General features: G+C 43.7%; 1 protein-coding gene across 2 annotated transcripts; it reads right to left on the bottom strand.

Moving 5' to 3' along the window:
* Nucleotides 1–1,066: 1,066 nt before the first annotated feature.
* tox4b (TOX high mobility group box family member 4 b) lies at nucleotides 1,067–17,539 on the bottom strand. 2 transcript variants are annotated; one of them, XM_084923714.1, is made up of 9 exons: nucleotides 17,411–17,539; nucleotides 12,830–12,898; nucleotides 8,868–9,155; nucleotides 8,522–8,782; nucleotides 8,101–8,421; nucleotides 7,938–8,018; nucleotides 4,325–4,981; nucleotides 4,068–4,222; nucleotides 1,067–2,656 (listed from the first exon to the last, which is right to left on the bottom strand). In XM_084923714.1, exons 1-9 carry the CDS (start codon nucleotides 17,414–17,416, stop codon nucleotides 2,599–2,601), a joined length of 1,896 nt encoding a protein of 631 aa, XP_084779840.1. In that variant the 5' UTR covers nucleotides 17,417–17,539; the 3' UTR covers nucleotides 1,067–2,598. The 2 variants fall into 2 exon arrangements, with proteins under 2 accessions (XP_084779840.1, XP_084779839.1); XM_084923713.1 differs by lacking the exon at nucleotides 17,411–17,539 and adding an exon at nucleotides 14,732–17,372.
* Between the last annotated feature and the right edge of the window lie 207 nt (nucleotides 17,540–17,746).

Genomic DNA, 17,746 nt, shown 5'->3' with positions numbered 1-17,746 from the left:
AGACGTGGGAGGAGATACCGTCGCAGACATTAGACAATCTCAATAAACATGTAGCATGAGCATTAAAACTGTAGTCCAATGAGTTTCTTTTTTAGATGAGTGTGTTTGTGTGTTCTTGTTAACAGTAATGTGTACAAACACTGCACATCCCAAAACTTGTTGTTGGTGTTTTTGGATTGTCATTTATGCTTAGAAATATTTACTCATATATGCTTAGAGTTTTATAATCGATTGCATAATGATAGAGGTGTGATCTTTAGTAGTGTGCAAAGACTCTGTGTGCCTTCAACAGTGTTCTGGCATACACACACATCCTAAGGTCATGACAGAGGTCGTACCTTCTCTGACCGTTTTATGGTATGGTAAACACATCTATGTCTGTTTAAGTATAAGTGCCTTTTGTTTAGATGAACTGCTGGACTTCCAGGCCCAGAAGATTTATGGGAGTCATTCACAGGGTCACATCTTGACCCACACACACACACAGACGGTACTCTTTGTTCACATGCATTCCTGTGTAAGATGTCATATGTTAATGAACTTATGCATATTCATGTAACCTCAGTAAAGAGCAGTGCTACGGGGGAGCTAACGGAGAGTGACTGGGGTTCGAGCGGCAGGAACAGCGCTTGTCACGGTTCTCTCCCTCGTGCACGAGATTACCCAAAGAGTTCAGCCAGGTATCTAATGCTTTTGATGTTGTAGTAAAATTGTCTTTGTCGTTCCAGCAATAGGTTTGTGCTAGACAAACCTATCAGCCACCTTGCCACACCATGGAACTCCAGCACCATCATCAGGCCAAACTTTTAATTTTAGATTTAGTGTATCTTCAAAATCTTTCATCCAATTTTTTTCTAATTCAATTCAATTCAATTTTATTTATATAGCGCCAAATCACAACAGCAGTCGCCTCAAGGCGCCTGCTTCATTGCATTAATGTCTTGAAATACCAGGAAACCAAACGTCTGCATCTGGAGGCTTTTGACTCAAAAGGCAATAAAAACCAAAACAAATGTAAAAAAAAAAAAAAAAAAAAAAAAAAAAATGAATAAAGGAAAAATTACAATTTCACAAATGTCAAACATTTTTTAATTAAAATTCCGCTTTTTTTCCCTATTAAAAAGTTGTAAAAATGAGTCCAAGGCCATGATGCCGTAGCATCTAGCTTTGTTATTTTTTGTGTCATACAGTCTGTGTATTTATTTACTTATATTTCCTGAACGGCGCACAAACTTTTTCTTTAAATTAATATAAAAACAACAACAAAGTCAAACATTCAGCAGCAAATCTAACCTTGTTACATGAGAAGAAAAATCATAAACAGAAAATAAAAGTGTGTATTCTTGTTACTACAGCCGTAAAACGTGAGGCCAAACTGTCACCAGGAGTGTACTGAAACATAAAATATTTTTATTTCATGATTAAAAACATTTCCAGTACATCTGCGCTGCAGGATCTCATCAAACTGGGAAGCGTTGTTTGTTTTTTGGAAGCAGCCATCATTCTTCCGTTTCACCTGAAACAATGTCCCGGTTAAAAAAAATAAAGCTTTGACACCAGTTTCCCTTTACAGTAAGTAGTGTTTGTCAGAGCTGGTGTGTTATTTTGCTGCGATACACATCTCTCTTATTTTTGTTTCTCTTTCCTCAAACAGAAACTTTTACCTCATTAAGAAAAACCCAGCACACATTTAAAAAGCTCTCAGGACACAGGGCCTTCCAGCAGGAAGAGAGAACGACAGACAGAGATACTTTTCCTGAATCTTAGCACCTTATTCAAGTTGGAAGTAACCTTGTTTTGTTTCTTTTCCCCTCAGGCGGCTTGTAAAAGGTGACAAACAGCATTTAGCAGACAGCAGATCACCGGGTCTCTGAATGGCTTCAGAGCTTTCAACCTCTTCACGACTCCAAAGTAGCTTTAAGACCATTTGTGCTTTTGCCTGCGTGTTGCTCCCCCACCCAACCCCCTTTCTCTTAAAAAAAACAAACAAAAAAAAAACAAAAAAAAAAAAAAACCCAGCCCCACTTTACTCAAGAAGAGATGACTCAAAACTCTCAACAATTCGTTCACATTGATCGCTCCTCACCGTGACGAGTAAAGGGAATAGCAAACACACTTAAAGATTCATTTTTCTGAAACGAATAAACTGAATACGTCTGTGATGATTTTCTTTTCTCCCCATTTTTTCAAAACAATTAAAAACACCATAAGCCTGTATAAAACGTTACTTTTTATCAAGTCTGTGTTTTAAATTCACAATCAATGATTGAGAGCAGGAAATGTCTGGAGCAGCAGAGCCGAGCCTCTGTGGTTTCTTCGCCGTCCACGCGATCGTGGTATTCGCAGATGACTCAAGAGCTTGTTTTATTCTGCTAGAGAAGCTTCTTGTGGGAGGTACAACACAGGGACTTCTTTTTTTTTTTTCCTTTCTTTCTTTTTGTGTGTCCACAAGATGACATGAGCACGATAAAACAAACCATTATGTGCCAATACCTGAGTCTATTATTCAGTCTTTTCTCTGTTCGTTTGCATTTCATGTGGTATTCTCATCCTTTTCCGTCTCCGAGCATCACTCCTCCCCTCAGGTGTGTCCCAGTCCTATGTTACCGTGGTGGAGTTCTGCCCTCGGATAGCGCACCAGGCCATGAAAACGTCTCTGTGGAGAAAAGAGCATGATGAAAACATTAGGTTCAAGCAGGTCTGAGTAAGATGCACTTGTAATCCAATTTTAGGGGTTTGAAGACAGAGATCCATACTGTTCACATTCCAATAATTTGTTTGGAAGCTTGTCTCTATACTTTTCTGTCAAAACTACACAATGCAAACCAAAAGTTTATTTCAAGAGCTTGTTGTGAGAACACACTAAATAAATAAATAAATAAATGGTTGGTATACCTGTGATCAGAACTAGAAAATGTTACATTGTATCATTATCTCTTCTAAAAAAATAAATAAATAAAACAAAAAAACCAAAACAGACTATAAGAGGCTTTTGGACGAACAAGCAATTAGTTTTTCAACTATTGAGAGGACATAAAGGGCCCCCCATTGCCCCCCTGTAGATCCACCCCTGCCTCTGATACCAGCCTTCATCGGGTATTTAAAGAAACACAATGGAAACACCCGGGCAATTGTTTCAGTCTTTGACAAAATTATTTTTTTTTTTAATTTCTTTCTTTTTAAACTGTAACTTTAATCAAAGAGCACCATGAAGTTCTTTGATTTTAAAACTAAATATGTTCTCAGAGCTGAAAACTGAACCTTTTTTGTACCTGAAATATTTGAGGGTGGGGCATCTTTATGTCATACAGTGCCATGTTGGTCTTTCAAACAGGAATCTCGGTCAAATGTTTAAATTTCTGTGTTTTGGTGAATTTTTATGCACGAGTTGAGCGGACGATCAAGATTTTATTTTCATAAAAACCAACTTTTTAAACCAACTTTGACATTTGGTGATCCGATATACTAAGTGTTTCTCTCGTCTCTTATTTAGCTTTGTTGAATTTTCATGTAATCAGCCTGTGGTGGGGCGTGGTCTGCAGCACGGCTGCGAGGGAGGTGGATGCATCTGAGAGGCACCTACAATCGCACCTCGCCGACTTAAAAGACAATGAGCTAGTCCTGTGAATCCTGTGGTTGTTGTTGTGTATGTGTAGGTGCAGCTAAAAAGCTGTGACTGAGTGCTGTAGAAATGACAACCAAATAAAAGTGTGCTGAAAAGCATTGAAACGTGGTCGGGTCTGTGGTGGGTTTGTTACACAGCTATTATAAATGTCAAATATATTATACTGATATATTGGTAATTTTAGCCATCACTTACACACCAGTAAGGCTCTAATCTAGAGGAAGTAAAACTGAAGGTTTCAGTAGGTGAACCTGTGGATTATTAATTGTCTTTTCCAACCGATCTCAGAGTCACTATAATTTCACTCTGTTTCTTTGTTAAACAGCATCTTTACCACCACCTAAAGTACTTCACAAACCTCTGGAAGTGAAGTAGAGCTGTGGAAACATTTAAAGTACTGACGCACACTCCAGGAGTCGAGTTTAGGTCTGTCTGTACGCACCTGCAGTGTGTGGCGACACACTCGTTGCTACAGTACTCCTTGTCCCAGTCTTTGCTCTCCACGGCGGGGTTTGTGCAGCCGGCGCGCACGCAAATGTTCGGGCTGGCGGTGGGAGTCACACTCGGGCCAGGAGCAACATTAACCTCCACCTCCATCTGAGCGGGCGGACAAAAAGAAATACCGAAATTTATGTGAATGTGTATTCATCCAAACACTTAACAGTAAATGTTCGACATGTTCGAAGTTCAGCGGCTCACCCCTTCCTCGCCTTCAGCCACTTCCTCTCCTCCCGTCACCTCACCCGTGTGTCCAACCTCCACCGCCAGAGCAGAGGTGGTGGCAGACACTGTCGTGGGGGTTTCCCCCGTTGACGTCACAATGATCGAGGCGCTTGAATCTGACTGGCGTGCTGACGGCACTACCTTAAGCGGCGGCGGAGCAGTGGTGGCTGCTGCCGCCCCTCCTCCTCCACCACGCGGTTTGGCCTGGAGAGGCGGGGGCGCCTGGGCGTGCACCATTTGCTGCAGCCGGGGTGGAGGAGGGGTGCTCTGCATCTGTTGCAGCGGCGGAGGCTGGCGGGGTGAGGAGGCGGTCGTCACCGTAGCTGACATGCCGCCGGAGGGTAGCGGTGTCTGCTTGATGATGATTTTGGTGACGGGGGCAGTGTTGAGGGCAGTGCTCGCCGGTGGAGGCTGCGGTTTGATGGCCCCGGTGCGGGACCGGGTGGTGACCTGAGGCAGGTCCAGGATGATGTTGGAGGTACAGATGTTGGTGATGGTGTTCTCCTCTGGGTTGTAGTGCTGCGACCTGGTTGGCCGGGTGGGCGCGGGGATGGGCGTAGGCATGGCTGTGACCACAAGAGCCGGGGCTGGAGGTGGGGGTGATGGTGTGGTTTCCATGACCTCAATAGGTGCCTGAAGAGAGGAAGAAGAAGGAAGAGAAACGTTTAGGTGGATATTTGTGTTTCTCTGGTGTGTCTGCACCAGGACAGCAGAATATATCCTAAACTTTACGATGCAGAACATCAGAACTACCAGATTTACAGCTGGAGTTCCAAAGCATCAGGATAGAAACGGTTTCTCAATGAGACGAGACATTTTTAAACTGTAAGAAAACCATTCTCGTGGTAGGCAAAGCTCTTTGATAAATCATCAGTAAAAACCAGAAAACAAAAAAACCCCCAAAAAACAACAAACCCAAAACATCCAGTGTATACTCAATGCTCAAGGTTTACATGATTTAAATCATAGAACTTCAACTTCAGCTCTCGTGGTGAGAGCAGCTCCCTCTCTCCTCTAACTGTGGGATGTGTGTGCCTGCTGTAATGAGGACACCTTATGTTCACTGAGGTATACTGCAATGCGCTCGGAGATGCAGTTCTTAAACTCCTCCATCAGCATTAATTCACGTATCGAAGCCAGGTCAGTAGCTTTGCTGGACACACACACCACCAATCAAAAAGCACACTTTTCTTCCTTGCAAAATCACGGTAGGATTGACCCTGTCCCCTTTTTAATCCCTGGAAACGCTGCCTATAAGCTTCTGGGACTAGCTCATAAGCTAGCAGGATGGCACTTTTCAGCTTGTCATAATTCAGACTGTCCTGAGCTGACAATGAGGAACAAACGTCCTGAGCCTTACCTACCAGCTTACATCGTAGCAAAATAGCCCACGAATCCCGTGGCCAGTGCAAGGCTGTGGCTATATGCTCAAAGGACTCAAAATAACTGTCAACCTCAGTGTCGCGAAACACTGGAATCAGACGAATGTTTTTCCCCACATCAAATGGTGCCTCTGCCTGCAGAATAGAGGCAGTCGGAGGAAGGGAAGCCTGCTGGAGTTCCAACTGTCGCAACTTAACAGCTGTCTCCGCCTCCACCTTTTTCAATTCAACCTCCCTGGCTCTGGCAAGCTCTGCGTCTAAACGCTTAAGCTCCAACTCCTTTAGCTGGAACTCCCTCTCACGATCCTCCCTTTCCAACTGAAGACGAGCCAGGCGGACACGTAGCCTGGCATCGTGCTTTGAACCTACGGATGACTCTATGGAGAGTGGTTCAAAGTGAGGCAGTGTCATTGGCTTGTCCTCAGGCAGCCCCTGAACAACAGGCGTAGACACTGATGGAGCTACACCTTGAGCTGGCACCTGCAGAACAGGCTGAGACGTTACACCATGCTCAGGTAGACTGGCAGACACTGGCAGGGCCACCATCCCTTTCTCCACCAAGCCAGACACAAAAGCAGCCTTCAGCTCAGCCTTACGCAGAGCTGTGGAGACACAAATGCCATAAAATTATGCCACCTCATGCAGATCCCTCTTCCTACAGGTATCCAGCTGGACAAGCGAAGGGTTTTCCTTGAACACGGCAATATCAAAGGTAGCCATTAAAACTAAAACAAAAACTACCTGAGGCTAATAATAACAACAAAGAAGAACCACCTCCAATACACAAATCAAAAACAGGTGGGAAATATGTGTGGACACAGGGTTAACCAATAAATAAAAATAACACTGACCCTCTCCCCAGACCTGCCTACTAAAATCTTAGCCTGCTTAGCTTCTGGAGTGTACCAGGCTCGAGGCGACTTTAAAGGCTAAGCATCAAGTGCACAAAGCACCGACAAGCCTACCCCCGACAGGGAACTAATCCCCACCCAGGATTACTCCGAAATTAAAAGAGGCAAAATAAAAAAATGAGTGCCTGAAGGAGGAGCTTACGCTCAGCTAGACACTCCCCTTTGCTAACTGGAGAGAGAGCGCAGCAGATATAATACAACTAAACAAGCCACCGGCCAACAACTCACTAAAACTCAATTGCTGTTCCTTCCATTCAGATCCTGGACGAGCCCCCACATTGTTACGTTCCCCCCAAAGGGGTCTAGGCATGCGAGTGAGGGGACCAGTAACAAATGAGTCCAGAACAGAATGAAAGGAAAACAGACAGGTGTTTTTAGTAAATAAAATAGTCTTTATTATAGATAATCATAACATAAAGAGCCAGCAATGCCGTTTTACCAATAACACTTGGAAAAAGGAAAAAAGGTTGCAACAACAAAGAACACGAGCCAGGTGCAATATATCAGCCACCTTTCATGTTCAGGCAGACACACACTGCAGTAACATGGCAGCAGCTGGCTCTTCACTTCCTTTATGGAGCAGTGAACATGGTACATAATATCTGTAGAAAAGTTGGACTGAAGGTCAGAGCTATGCAGACTGATCATTTAATCACCGCAGTCACTCCCCACTGCCACCACACCTGAGCTAAGAGCACATCTTCTTATATACAGAAACTCTTCATGGTTTAAGTTTCTCATATTGCATCACGTGTAACCATTTCCTTTTAATAAAATCCAGATATGAGTTATTGAACCACATGTCCTCATAACAACTGCATAATGAGTGAAAGATGTTACAACTCATCCACATGGATACAGCTGAAAGTTACAGTATTAATCTGAACTGGTCTGGTGTTGGTGCCTTTGAGATTTTTCTTATCTAAAATATTTTAGGTGTATGTGCAGAACACTGAGAGGTCTGCTTCTTGTCAATTATTAGTAGAAATGCGTGCCTGTGCACAGCACCTGCACAGTTTATGAATGCAGCTGCATCAGCACTCATCTAGTCCAGTCTCTGCAAACTTTATTCATCTGTGGTGCCACATTAAAGTCATGGGTGCTGATACTGAGTAAGCAATAGTAAATTCATCCTGTCACCCCTAACCCCTCACTGATATACACTGAGGTGTAGAAAACCGTCGTCAAATGTCGTCTTTATGAGGGAACGATTAAAGAGTTAAACCCTGTGTGATCAGGACATCATGCTAGCATACTTGTGGTTTGTCTGCTTCAAACTATCAAGGTTTGACTCACCTGAGAAATGAGACTGGCTCTGTACTCTGCCAGCGCTTTCAAGTAATCCTTCTTTGCTGCTTCGTTTTTCCTCTTGTAAACCTAAAAATGATAAATATTAAATGACTACACAAGCACATTTACAATCTTAAAAACCTTGAAGGAACCAAAGAAACCCTCTTACTTGTTTCTGCTCCTCCCCCAGACTGTCCCACATGGACGCCACGATCTTGGAGACCTCTCCGAAAGTCGCGTTGGGGTTTTGTCCCTTAATAGCTGCCTGTGTGTCCCTGAAGAACAGAGCGTAGGCCGACACAGGTTTCTGGGGCTCGTTGGGATCCTTCTTCTTCTTCCCCTTCTTCCCCCCTCCTGCTCCTCCTTTCCTTCCCGTAGCAGAGGAGACGCTGGAGGTCGGCGCAGACAGCGGGGATTCAGACGGGGAGGGATCGAGGGAGATGACTCCAGGGGAGACGGCCAGAGAGACCGGAGATTCGACTAGGACGCTCTGATGGAGGATGAGGAGGCAAAAGGGCACGTTGGAGTAAATAAATGAGATGCATTTTCAAACAGATGAGTGCCAGACGCTGGTTATATTTAAGACTCACCCTTCTGAAGTCGTCCATGTCATCATCCTGGAGCGAGCTGGTGGGCGAGGCTGTGGCCGACAGCGGGTTTTCGGGCGACTGCGGCCGCTGAAGTATGTTCCCGCCGCCCAAGCCGAGCCCCAGTTGAGCGCTGAGCTCTGATTGGTCTATAGTGGTGAGCTGATTGGACCCCAGTAAACCCTGGCCCATGTCACCTAGAGGGACGTCGATGGTTACCGGGGACGAGCTGCTGAACTGAGAGCCAATGGGATGACCGAGATCCTGGGATAGGGAGGAGGAGAAAAGGGGCGTTACTTAAAGAGGAGACTGAAGGTGGGTAAAGGTTAAAATGTCACGTATTCCTTACCATTCCCAGTGACGACCCTAACAAAGTATTCCCTCCTGACTGGGTCATGACTCCAAGAGTCAGGTGCTCCAGTCCCTGAGAGGCCGCACTAACAAAAGTGGACGCAAACGAGGGGTCGTCACCTTCAACGACAGCGTTCCCAGGTACCACCACGCTGTCCGAGGGTCCAGTTTCCGACAGCTCCCCGAAATGGGACACGACATCTGACACGGAGAGGGCAGAGTCCGGGTCCAGAGAGATGGGAGGGATCTCGAATTCCTCATCGCCAAGGCTGGGAGTGTGGAACGTCTGGTGAGCACGGGGAAGACAGAGGAGAGGACAGGAAGAAGTAGTAGTTAGGATCTAACATCACTCCGACACTTAGTGAATAAACTCATATGTTGTGAAGATCACACTAAATCAACTCCAAACTTTTATCACTTCTAAGCCTCCCCGAGCCCCCACCCCTACCAAAGTTTTCTCTGACACTGATTTCATACTGTGTTTTCCATTTACAAGTTCTGACGATGATGGATTGTTCAGGCCTGGGAACAGGAAGCTCTTTGACAAGAACTTGCTAATAGCTGGAGTGGAAAACCAACAGAGGCAGCTGATCTTTGTTCAGTTAACCTATCAGAGGGATGAAAGCTCAGTTCTATCAGGGTTTTTCCCTTTAATAAACAAAAAACTCACAGCTTTAGCATAGAAACTGTTAAAGCAGATTTAAAACCGGCTAAAACCAGGTGCTTGTTGAGATGTTTTACCTGATGATGCCATAGTCAGCTAAGCAGCTGCTTGCACATTTACATAATGACTGTTCCTCAAAGTGCAGCCTGCTTCTGCTTTTAGGTTCCCGTCTATCCTGACAGGAGAGCAGCAGCGAAAAGATGTCCACATAAACTCTGACTGGCCTCAAACTAAACGTCCATATTCATCATGTGTCTGCAGCTGCATCACTGAAAGCCCCCATCGTTTGACTCAAACGCTAGATGAGTCAGTTTTGCAGCTTTTTAAATAGTGTCTCATGACTCATTCTCGATAAAAAGCCCGTTTTCTACAGGACAGAATTATCAAAAAGGTGCCTGGATTTGAGGCGGTGGGGTGTGACATTTAAAGCCTTTTTATAAACAGTTCACATCCCACAGGCTCAGGTGGACAGCAGGTTGAAATGACATGAACGTGGTTTAAATGAATCCAGCCTGTCTCCAGGAGAGTGGAACCAGAAAGGGTGCAGTGCCCACTCTGAGTCTGGGACAAGTTGTTGATCCAAGTGGAGAAAGTTCAAGTGTTTCAGGGTCTTCTTCATGAGCAGGAGAATGGAGCGGTGCACAGGCGATTCACCAGTCCATCTATGCTCCCACACTCACCTGTGACCACGAGCTCTGGGACATGAGTGCAGTTCCTGAGATGCAGGGGGGGGGAACAAGCTTCCTCCAAAGGCACCTCAAAATGCCCTGTAACATTCTGGAGAGATTACATGTCTCAGCTGGCCTGGTGTCTAAACACAGAGCCTCAGAGCCGGAGGAGATGGGCAGGAGAGGGAGGTCTGGGTTTCTGTGCAGCAGAAGATGGATGGTTTAAGTAAATGCTAGAAAACTGCTGCTACTTAACGTGGCAAGATTGTAAACTGCTATCAAGTTGAGCTTCATTTGTGCTCTGTCGTAAAGGCTCAAGTTAAATTTACTTGCTTATGGTATCAAAACCTCCTCACAGAGAGCATCACTGTCACCTTAAGCTTACTGTCACAGAGGTGCTGTATTAATCATTGTAATCATTGTGAAAACCAGAGAACAGAGAAGGATATGGAAAGGATGCCTTTCTTCCTGCTCTATAAAAAAAATCTACCATCTCAAAATTAACAACTCAAACATGCACACAACACGACAACACAGCCTGTTCCCCTACAGCACAGCAGATTTCAACATAAGCCATCTATTATTTAAAGCAGCAGCACTATAACCCAGCTCAGTGTATTCATCAGCAGAAATATCTTATTTTAATAGTTTTTAAATAGAGTGTTCGACGGCTTCTTGTGTCATTTTTCTCAGTATTAACTTTAGTTCCTCCTCCTTTTTATTTTGGGTAGTATAAAACTTTCTCAGGCAGCCTGTCTGATGGAACAATGATGACTCTCTAAAGTTAAATGTACATTTCTCTACACTCAATCTTTGTCCCAATAATATATCTGATGAATGGCAGTAAAGGGTAGTTATTTCTGATTATTTATGCCCTGTTACAGTTTCTCTGATGCTGCCTGATTTTGCACCTGGTTTGTCTGCTGAACGGCTCTTTGGCATCTTTGCATTATGGCACTCTCCTACAGCTTTCCATTGAGGCTCTTCAGAGCTTTTTTAGACCAGTCCTGCAACGCACATGTCAAACCTCACCTTTTAGTACCGGCTCAGCTTTTTGGGAAAGCCAATAATAGTGAGTTGTTTTTGTTTTTTTGTTAAAAAGGGATCCATCTTCAAAGACAAAAAACCAACTGGTGTGAAGTTGAGCCAGACCATCAAGTGCAAAGAGGACTTTAGCTCCGTGCTGGATCAAACCCTCCCTGTAAACTTGTCCAGCCCCAGCTCGCGCTACAAATAACTCTCAAAGCTAAGTGCCCGTTTTCTCAAAAATAAACAGACTATAAACGTCTGAAAAACTCACAGAGTCACTTACAGTCACTTATCAGTGTTCTCCAGATGTTTTCTTAACAGTGTCTTTGAAACATCTGGATAAGAGATTTTACAGTGTGCCCTGTGGAAAAATTCTAACTGATGGCAAAGTGTGCAGTCTTTGAGAATGTTTGACAATTTTCTTGAATTATTGGATATTAAATCTCTTCAGGTCTCCACACATTTTTCAAACTTAAATATATACATATATAATTAGCAAAAATACCCAAAACATTTGATTAAACTGATGCAAAATCAATGACAAGGGTTTCCAAAATACCTTTTACCATGTGGAACAGCAGCTCTGCTTCCCTACTGTACAGTGCAGCTTCTGTTGATAAACAGTCTTACAAATGGTGGATGCTCACATTAAATGCAGCTACCAAATGACCTTTGAATATGTGCAAGTATCCAAAAAAGGACTAAATGTTTATACTCCTGGATCTTTATGACATCAAAAAAAAGGGGATGGCCCTAATATATAGTCATCTACTACGCTCAAGCCCCACCCACCTACCGTTCAAACCTCACGTTTGCAGGAGGCAGCCAATCAGAAAGAAGCTGGCTTAAAGGTGGGAGGAACTGAAACAGCTTGTTTCAAAGGGCAGTAGAAGATAAACAAGGATTATTTTGAACCGTTAATCATCAGCTACACCAACAGAGTCCAAAAGTAAGACTTGGTGTTTTACAATCTTTTCTAGGTGACCTATCGCCAAAATAAAAAACAGGAAGGTAAACTGTGCAGCAGGTGGTGAGATAAGAAAGAGCTTTTCAGTGACTTTTACAGTGGTGCAGGTGTTCTACAACCGTCACGGTTTTTCTTTTACATGCCTTTATAATGTCATTAAAGCCTATCACTTAAAATATTATGCACTGGCAGTTTAATACCATATTTAAAAAAAATTGGTTTCTACTAAAGAAAAATCAAGTCTTCAGCAGATACATTTTTAGACACCTTGAGCTTTAAACTTTAGAGTTTAATTTAAATCAGCTTAAACCCAGTTCTGTCAATAAAATGGCCAAAAATAACAGAACAGAAGCCAAATTTCACTTAACTAAAGCAACAAAGACTGTGTGCCTCAACTACATATGGACCAAATATGCATATGTCCACAGATGCCCTATCTGAGCCAGGAAAAAGCCTGTGTATCTATAAAATATATGAAGAAGTGACACAAAATTTTATCTGTGCATTCCTTTTTTTTGTCCTCTTTAGCACTCTTAGAGACTTCTAATGCCTTTAACTCTGGCAGGATCTGCTGAGAGGTGGGACCTCTGCAGAAACAGACCGATGCTCGTGTCTCAAGTATAAAGGCTTACCTCTGAAGAGGAGAGGAAGGGGTGGCCGGAACCAGGAATCGTCAGGTAGTTGTCGCTGCCTCCAGGGAACTGAAACGCAGGGGAAGAGAGAGTAACAGTAAGGGAGGAGGGGCGACACCATCATCACAGCAACACAAAGAGCTACCTAAACGCACCGCCAACAGGGGCACACCATAAAACACACATTTACCAGCAAATCTAGCTTAAACTGAGAGTCACAGAGGAGGCTGCCTCTTTACACCTGGTTAGTAAAGAAGACATAGTTTGAATATATTGAAAAATCTGCAATTGACACTCTGAGATGCATTTGACTTTAGTAAGAGTAAATATGTTTGTGCAGGTAAAAACAGGACTTCCTGTGGTGCCAGAGGCAAATCCAAAATGCGGTTTTTAAATGACGACTTCATTTATTAAGAGAAAGAGGTTATTCAAACCTATCTGCCCTGTGGGGAAGTAACTGCCCCCTAAACCTAATAACTGTTTGTGCCACTCCTAGCAGCAACAACTGCAACAAGTCTTTCATGTCACTGGAGGAGTTTTGGCCCCCTCTTCTAACCAGAATTGTTTTTGATTCAGTCGCATTGGTCAGTTTTTGAGCATGAACAGTCTGTCTAAGGTCAGGCCAAAATGTCTCAATCTGGTTCAAGTCCGGACTTTGAACAGACCACTTCAAAACCTTCATTCTGGTTTTTGGCCTTGCTGGTGTGTTTTTGATCGTTGTCCTGCTGCACAAACTGAGTGCTCTTGAGCTTCCGGACATGAACTTATGGTCGGATGTTCTCCTTTATGGTTAGTCGTCCAAGTCCTGAAGAGGTAAAGCAACCGGAGACCATCACACTATCACCACCATGTGTGATGTTCTTTTTAATGCTGTGTTAGTTTTTTGTAGATGTAATGGGACCTAAACCTTCCGAATTCAGCTTCTATCTCATCAGTCCACAGAATATTTGCATAAATTCTTGGGGATCACCAAGATGTTATTTGGTAAATATAAGACGAGATTTTGTGTTCTTCTTGGTCCGCGGTGGTTTGCTCCTTGACCTCTCCTCCCATGGATGCTATTTTCATCCAGTCTCTTTCTTACTGTTGAATCACTGACTCTGGCCTTAATAGAGGCAAGTGAAGTCTGTAATTCTTTAGCTGTTGTTCTGGGGTCTTTTGTGACTTCCTGAATGAGTTGTTGACGTGCTCTTTGAGTAATTTTGGTAGGTCGGACACTCCTGGACAGGTTCACCACTGATCCAAGGTTTCTTCGTTTGTGGATAATGGCTCTCACCGTGGTTCAGACAGTCCCAAAGCTTTAGAAATGGCAGGGTAACAGTTTTCCAGATTGATAGATGTCAATGACTTTGTTTCTCATTTGCTTCTTTAGATTGTGGCATGTGTTGCTTTCTGCGATCTTTTAGCCTCCTTTACTTTGTCAGACAGCTTCTACTGAAGTGGTGTCTTCATTCATCAGGCCTGGCAGTAATCAGGGCTGGGTGTGGTTACTGAAACTGAACTCTGCCTTATAAAAAAAATGTGATTAATCACTATTAATTCATGATTTGACAAAGAGGGCAATTACTTTTGTACACAAGGTCAAAAGTAATTGACTGAAGCTGAAACAGGTAAGCACGAAAAACAAATAAACCATCACTGGAGATCAGAGGGTTAAACAGAAGATATGGTTTCAAACAGCCTTATTTCAACACAGGAGAGGAGCATACACTCTCACATGTTGGCTCCTTAAGTCCAACATGTGTCTTTATCGATTTGTTTTAAGGATGATTTTTAGTCGCACAGATAGGTTAAAGGTTTCTAACCTAAGTTGAAACTATAACTCTCTCTAAAAACGGAAATACTCCATTACTCAAGGGTCCAGTGCTCGAATAAGCATGCACGGAGCGGCTGTTCAGTCACCTTGTTGTCGGAGTCAAACCCATTGAAAGACTGCGGATCCAGGAACTCCGGATCCCCGTCGTGCTGCCCGGTACCGTCCGTTAAATCCGAGTAAAAATTCAGATCCATCCTTTCAGCTGGGCCTCATGTGTGAGCTGTGAGGCCCCCCTTCTTCGCTGCGATACGACGTCAGGCTATTAAACGGATCTCCTTTCCCCTGATTTTTCCGCCCCTTGTCAGCGTGCGATTGACGGATAGGCTGGTTACCGACCAGCTCCGCCGTTAGCCCGGGTTCTCCTTTAAAAACCCGCCGACAGTGACAGCCGTGGCTGGCAGCCAGCTAAACTGAGCATGTGTGTGTGCGCGTGCCAAAAATAGCCCGGCCCGTGAGCTGGCCGGCTCTCTGACGAGGTAACGTGGCCGTTTAACCGTCTTTCTCGCTGACTTTGTCCTATCACGGTTTAGCGTTAGCTGGCTTTGACGCAAGCCTGCAGAGGCGCTCACATTTCAGCCCCCCTCCGCCAGACAGCCTGGTGCTCGTTTGTCTGTCTACCTGCCTGCTACTCCTCCGACGTCTCAGTGACCGTTTAAACGGCAAACCGACCGCGGTCGTGTCAAGGTGTCTGACAGCCAAGGGAAACACACAGAGTCCCCGATTTTTAAGCTTCGCTTTGGCTCGGGCCAGGATCCTCAATGGATCCCGAGAAACAGATCGTGGGTTGGATAAACAGGTAGCGGTCAAGCTACACTGGGGCAAAGCCGGATGTAGGGCGCAGCGGATTTCAAAATAATCGTGGACAAATAAAATCATTACTGGAGCTTCGTGTCCTCTTTTACAACATCCATGGATCGTCTCTGTGGTCTTCCTCTTTTTCCTCCTCCCTGGCAACATCTTTTATCCAATATATCAATCACCCTCAACATGTCCTTTGATCTGTCTCCAAACTGCTCAACCTCTTCTGTTACAAATCACCCGTCACACTTGTCTCCACCCTGCTTGCACTCTCTTCTTTACCTCTCTTTGCACTGTCTGTTGCTTTGTAAGTTTGCCCCCAGGTAACAAAAACTCCTGCACTTCACTCCTTCACTACCTCTAGTCTTTGCAAATGACTTTTCCCACACATGTATTCTGCCTCGCACCTACGGATTTGCGTTCACCTTCTCGACAGATCATACTGCCGCCTGCTCCTCCACCTGCTCCCTACTCTCACCACAGATCACGTTGTCTGGGACAGACTACCACCTCCTGCCTGACCTCATCTGTCAGCCTGTCCATCACCCTTGCAAGTATCAAGAGACTTGCATCTTAATAATGTCTCACTGTCCTCAAACACATTCTGCACCGCCCTCACATACTTCTCTACCACTCCTGACTTCCTAATGCAGTACAGGCACTGGAATTCGACTGGCTTGTTCCAGGTTTTTGATTTACCTCCCCTTATAAATCTAAAACCCTATACATAAAAACATTTCTATGGCAAACAGTAACTACATCTTATTTTGAAAGGTCAACTATAAAGAAATGAAGCATGGCTGAAAATGTTTACACAGTACTACAGTACTACTAACTATACAGTGCTCCCTGCATCACGTTTACCTTCATTTTAAAGTATGCTTTTTTTACTTATGGTATCTAAGACAAGGCTGTCAAACTAATTTTACATCATGGGCCACATAAAGCCAATTCTGATCTTAAGTGGGCCAGAACAGCAAGATGTTTAACTTCACATTTAATCCCTGGCATATCTAAATATAAGAAAAACAAGTGCAAGTGCAAGAATATGTTACAGTTTTTCTATGGGATAAATGTGTAAAATAACAGAAAAACTTCTGGTAGCTAATTGCCCAAACTGTCTTGTATTTTTAATGACGTTCCTTTTTGCTAAAACAGAATATTTCTACAGTAGATATTGAAAAAAAAAAACTTATGTCATTTAATTGTTTATCTCTTGGGTAATTATTTGGTGTAGCATGAATATCAATAGGAAAAGCTAGAAAACTTGTGAGAATATCACTGAAAGTTTCAAATCTATTCACTCCTTCAAATTCTCCAAAGAATTCCAGTGGCCTGGACTGGAGTCTTTGTCGGGCTGATTATGGTTCCCGGCCCTTATGTTTAATACACCTGATATAACATGTCTAGAGTCTAGAGAATTAATATTATGGTGCAGTAATGTCTCCTTTATTTTGAAAGGTTTAAAGGGAAGCTGGCTGCTACTGCTGTTCGGCATCAATTAACCCGGTTAGCACTCATATGTTATCTAAATTAAGTCCTTTAACAGAAAGTTTCCTGTCTGACATGGACTAACACCCCACATTAGGCTGGTTTTTACTGGATGGGGATGTTAGACTGTTTGTTGGCGTTTAACAGCCACCTTCAGCTGATTCAACTGCTCTGTCCTGTGGCTCCTTCCTGGATACACGAGCGGCATATTTTTTTTGATTGCTTAAACCGATTAAAGTTCACCAACAGTGAGACTGCCTCAGGTCCGCCTGCTCGGACAGACAGCTGGGTTAAAACGAGGCTGAACATGTTAGCAGAAGTTAACGTGAAGTCCGTGAACAGAGGAGCAATGATCAGTGAGGTCAGCGCGTACAGCAGGCCGCCAATGAGGTCTGACAGCCAGACTGCGCGTGCTATATTTTGTCATCTTGTGTGCGTGCGCAGCAGTTTATTTTGTTAACACCAGCCACTCTTACCTCCATGCTCACCCCGAAACCTGTTTAACTGTGTTTGTTTGATTGTTTTTAATCCCACTTTTGCCAGGGAACTTCACCCAGAAGTGATTTCCTCAAATATCACAACATGGCACCGGCTTCCGGATTGTACGTGCAGAATCACGTGACTTCGGCAAGCACAAGTTGGAAGCTTGGCTTTCAAAATAAGACGTAGAAATTTATAGCATTGATAACAGAAAAGCAATTAAAAGGAAGTTCTAAAAAGGAGTTATGTTTTTTATTCGTTTAAAAAAACGAAATTGGGTCACGGAAAAGTAGTTTATAAGGCAAAAACAGTGTTTGTATCATTTTAATGAG

The sequence above is a fragment of the Perissodus microlepis genome, chromosome 3 (genome assembly GCF_051167445.1).
Source record: "Perissodus microlepis isolate ML-2025 ecotype Zambia chromosome 3, ASM5116744v1, whole genome shotgun sequence".
Taxonomy (NCBI): Eukaryota; Metazoa; Chordata; class Actinopteri; order Cichliformes; family Cichlidae; genus Perissodus; species Perissodus microlepis.
Note: the sequence above shows the minus strand (reverse complement) of the source record. Positions and strands in the feature narration are given on the sequence as shown.

Bases quoted from the DNA above. Each gene is read 5' to 3' on its own strand.
- tox4b (XM_084923713.1), bottom strand. From the start codon at position 14,839: ATGGATCTGAATTTTTACTCGGATTTAACGGACGGTACCGGGCAGCAC. The intron at 12,899-14,731 runs GTGACTGAACAG...CCTGCGTTTCAG, and splicing joins GGTTTGACTCCGACAACAAG to TTCCCTGGAGGCAGCGACAA. The intron at 8,422-8,521 runs GTGAGTCTTAAA...ATCCTCCATCAG, and splicing joins ACATGGACGACTTCAGAAGG to AGCGTCCTAGTCGAATCTCC.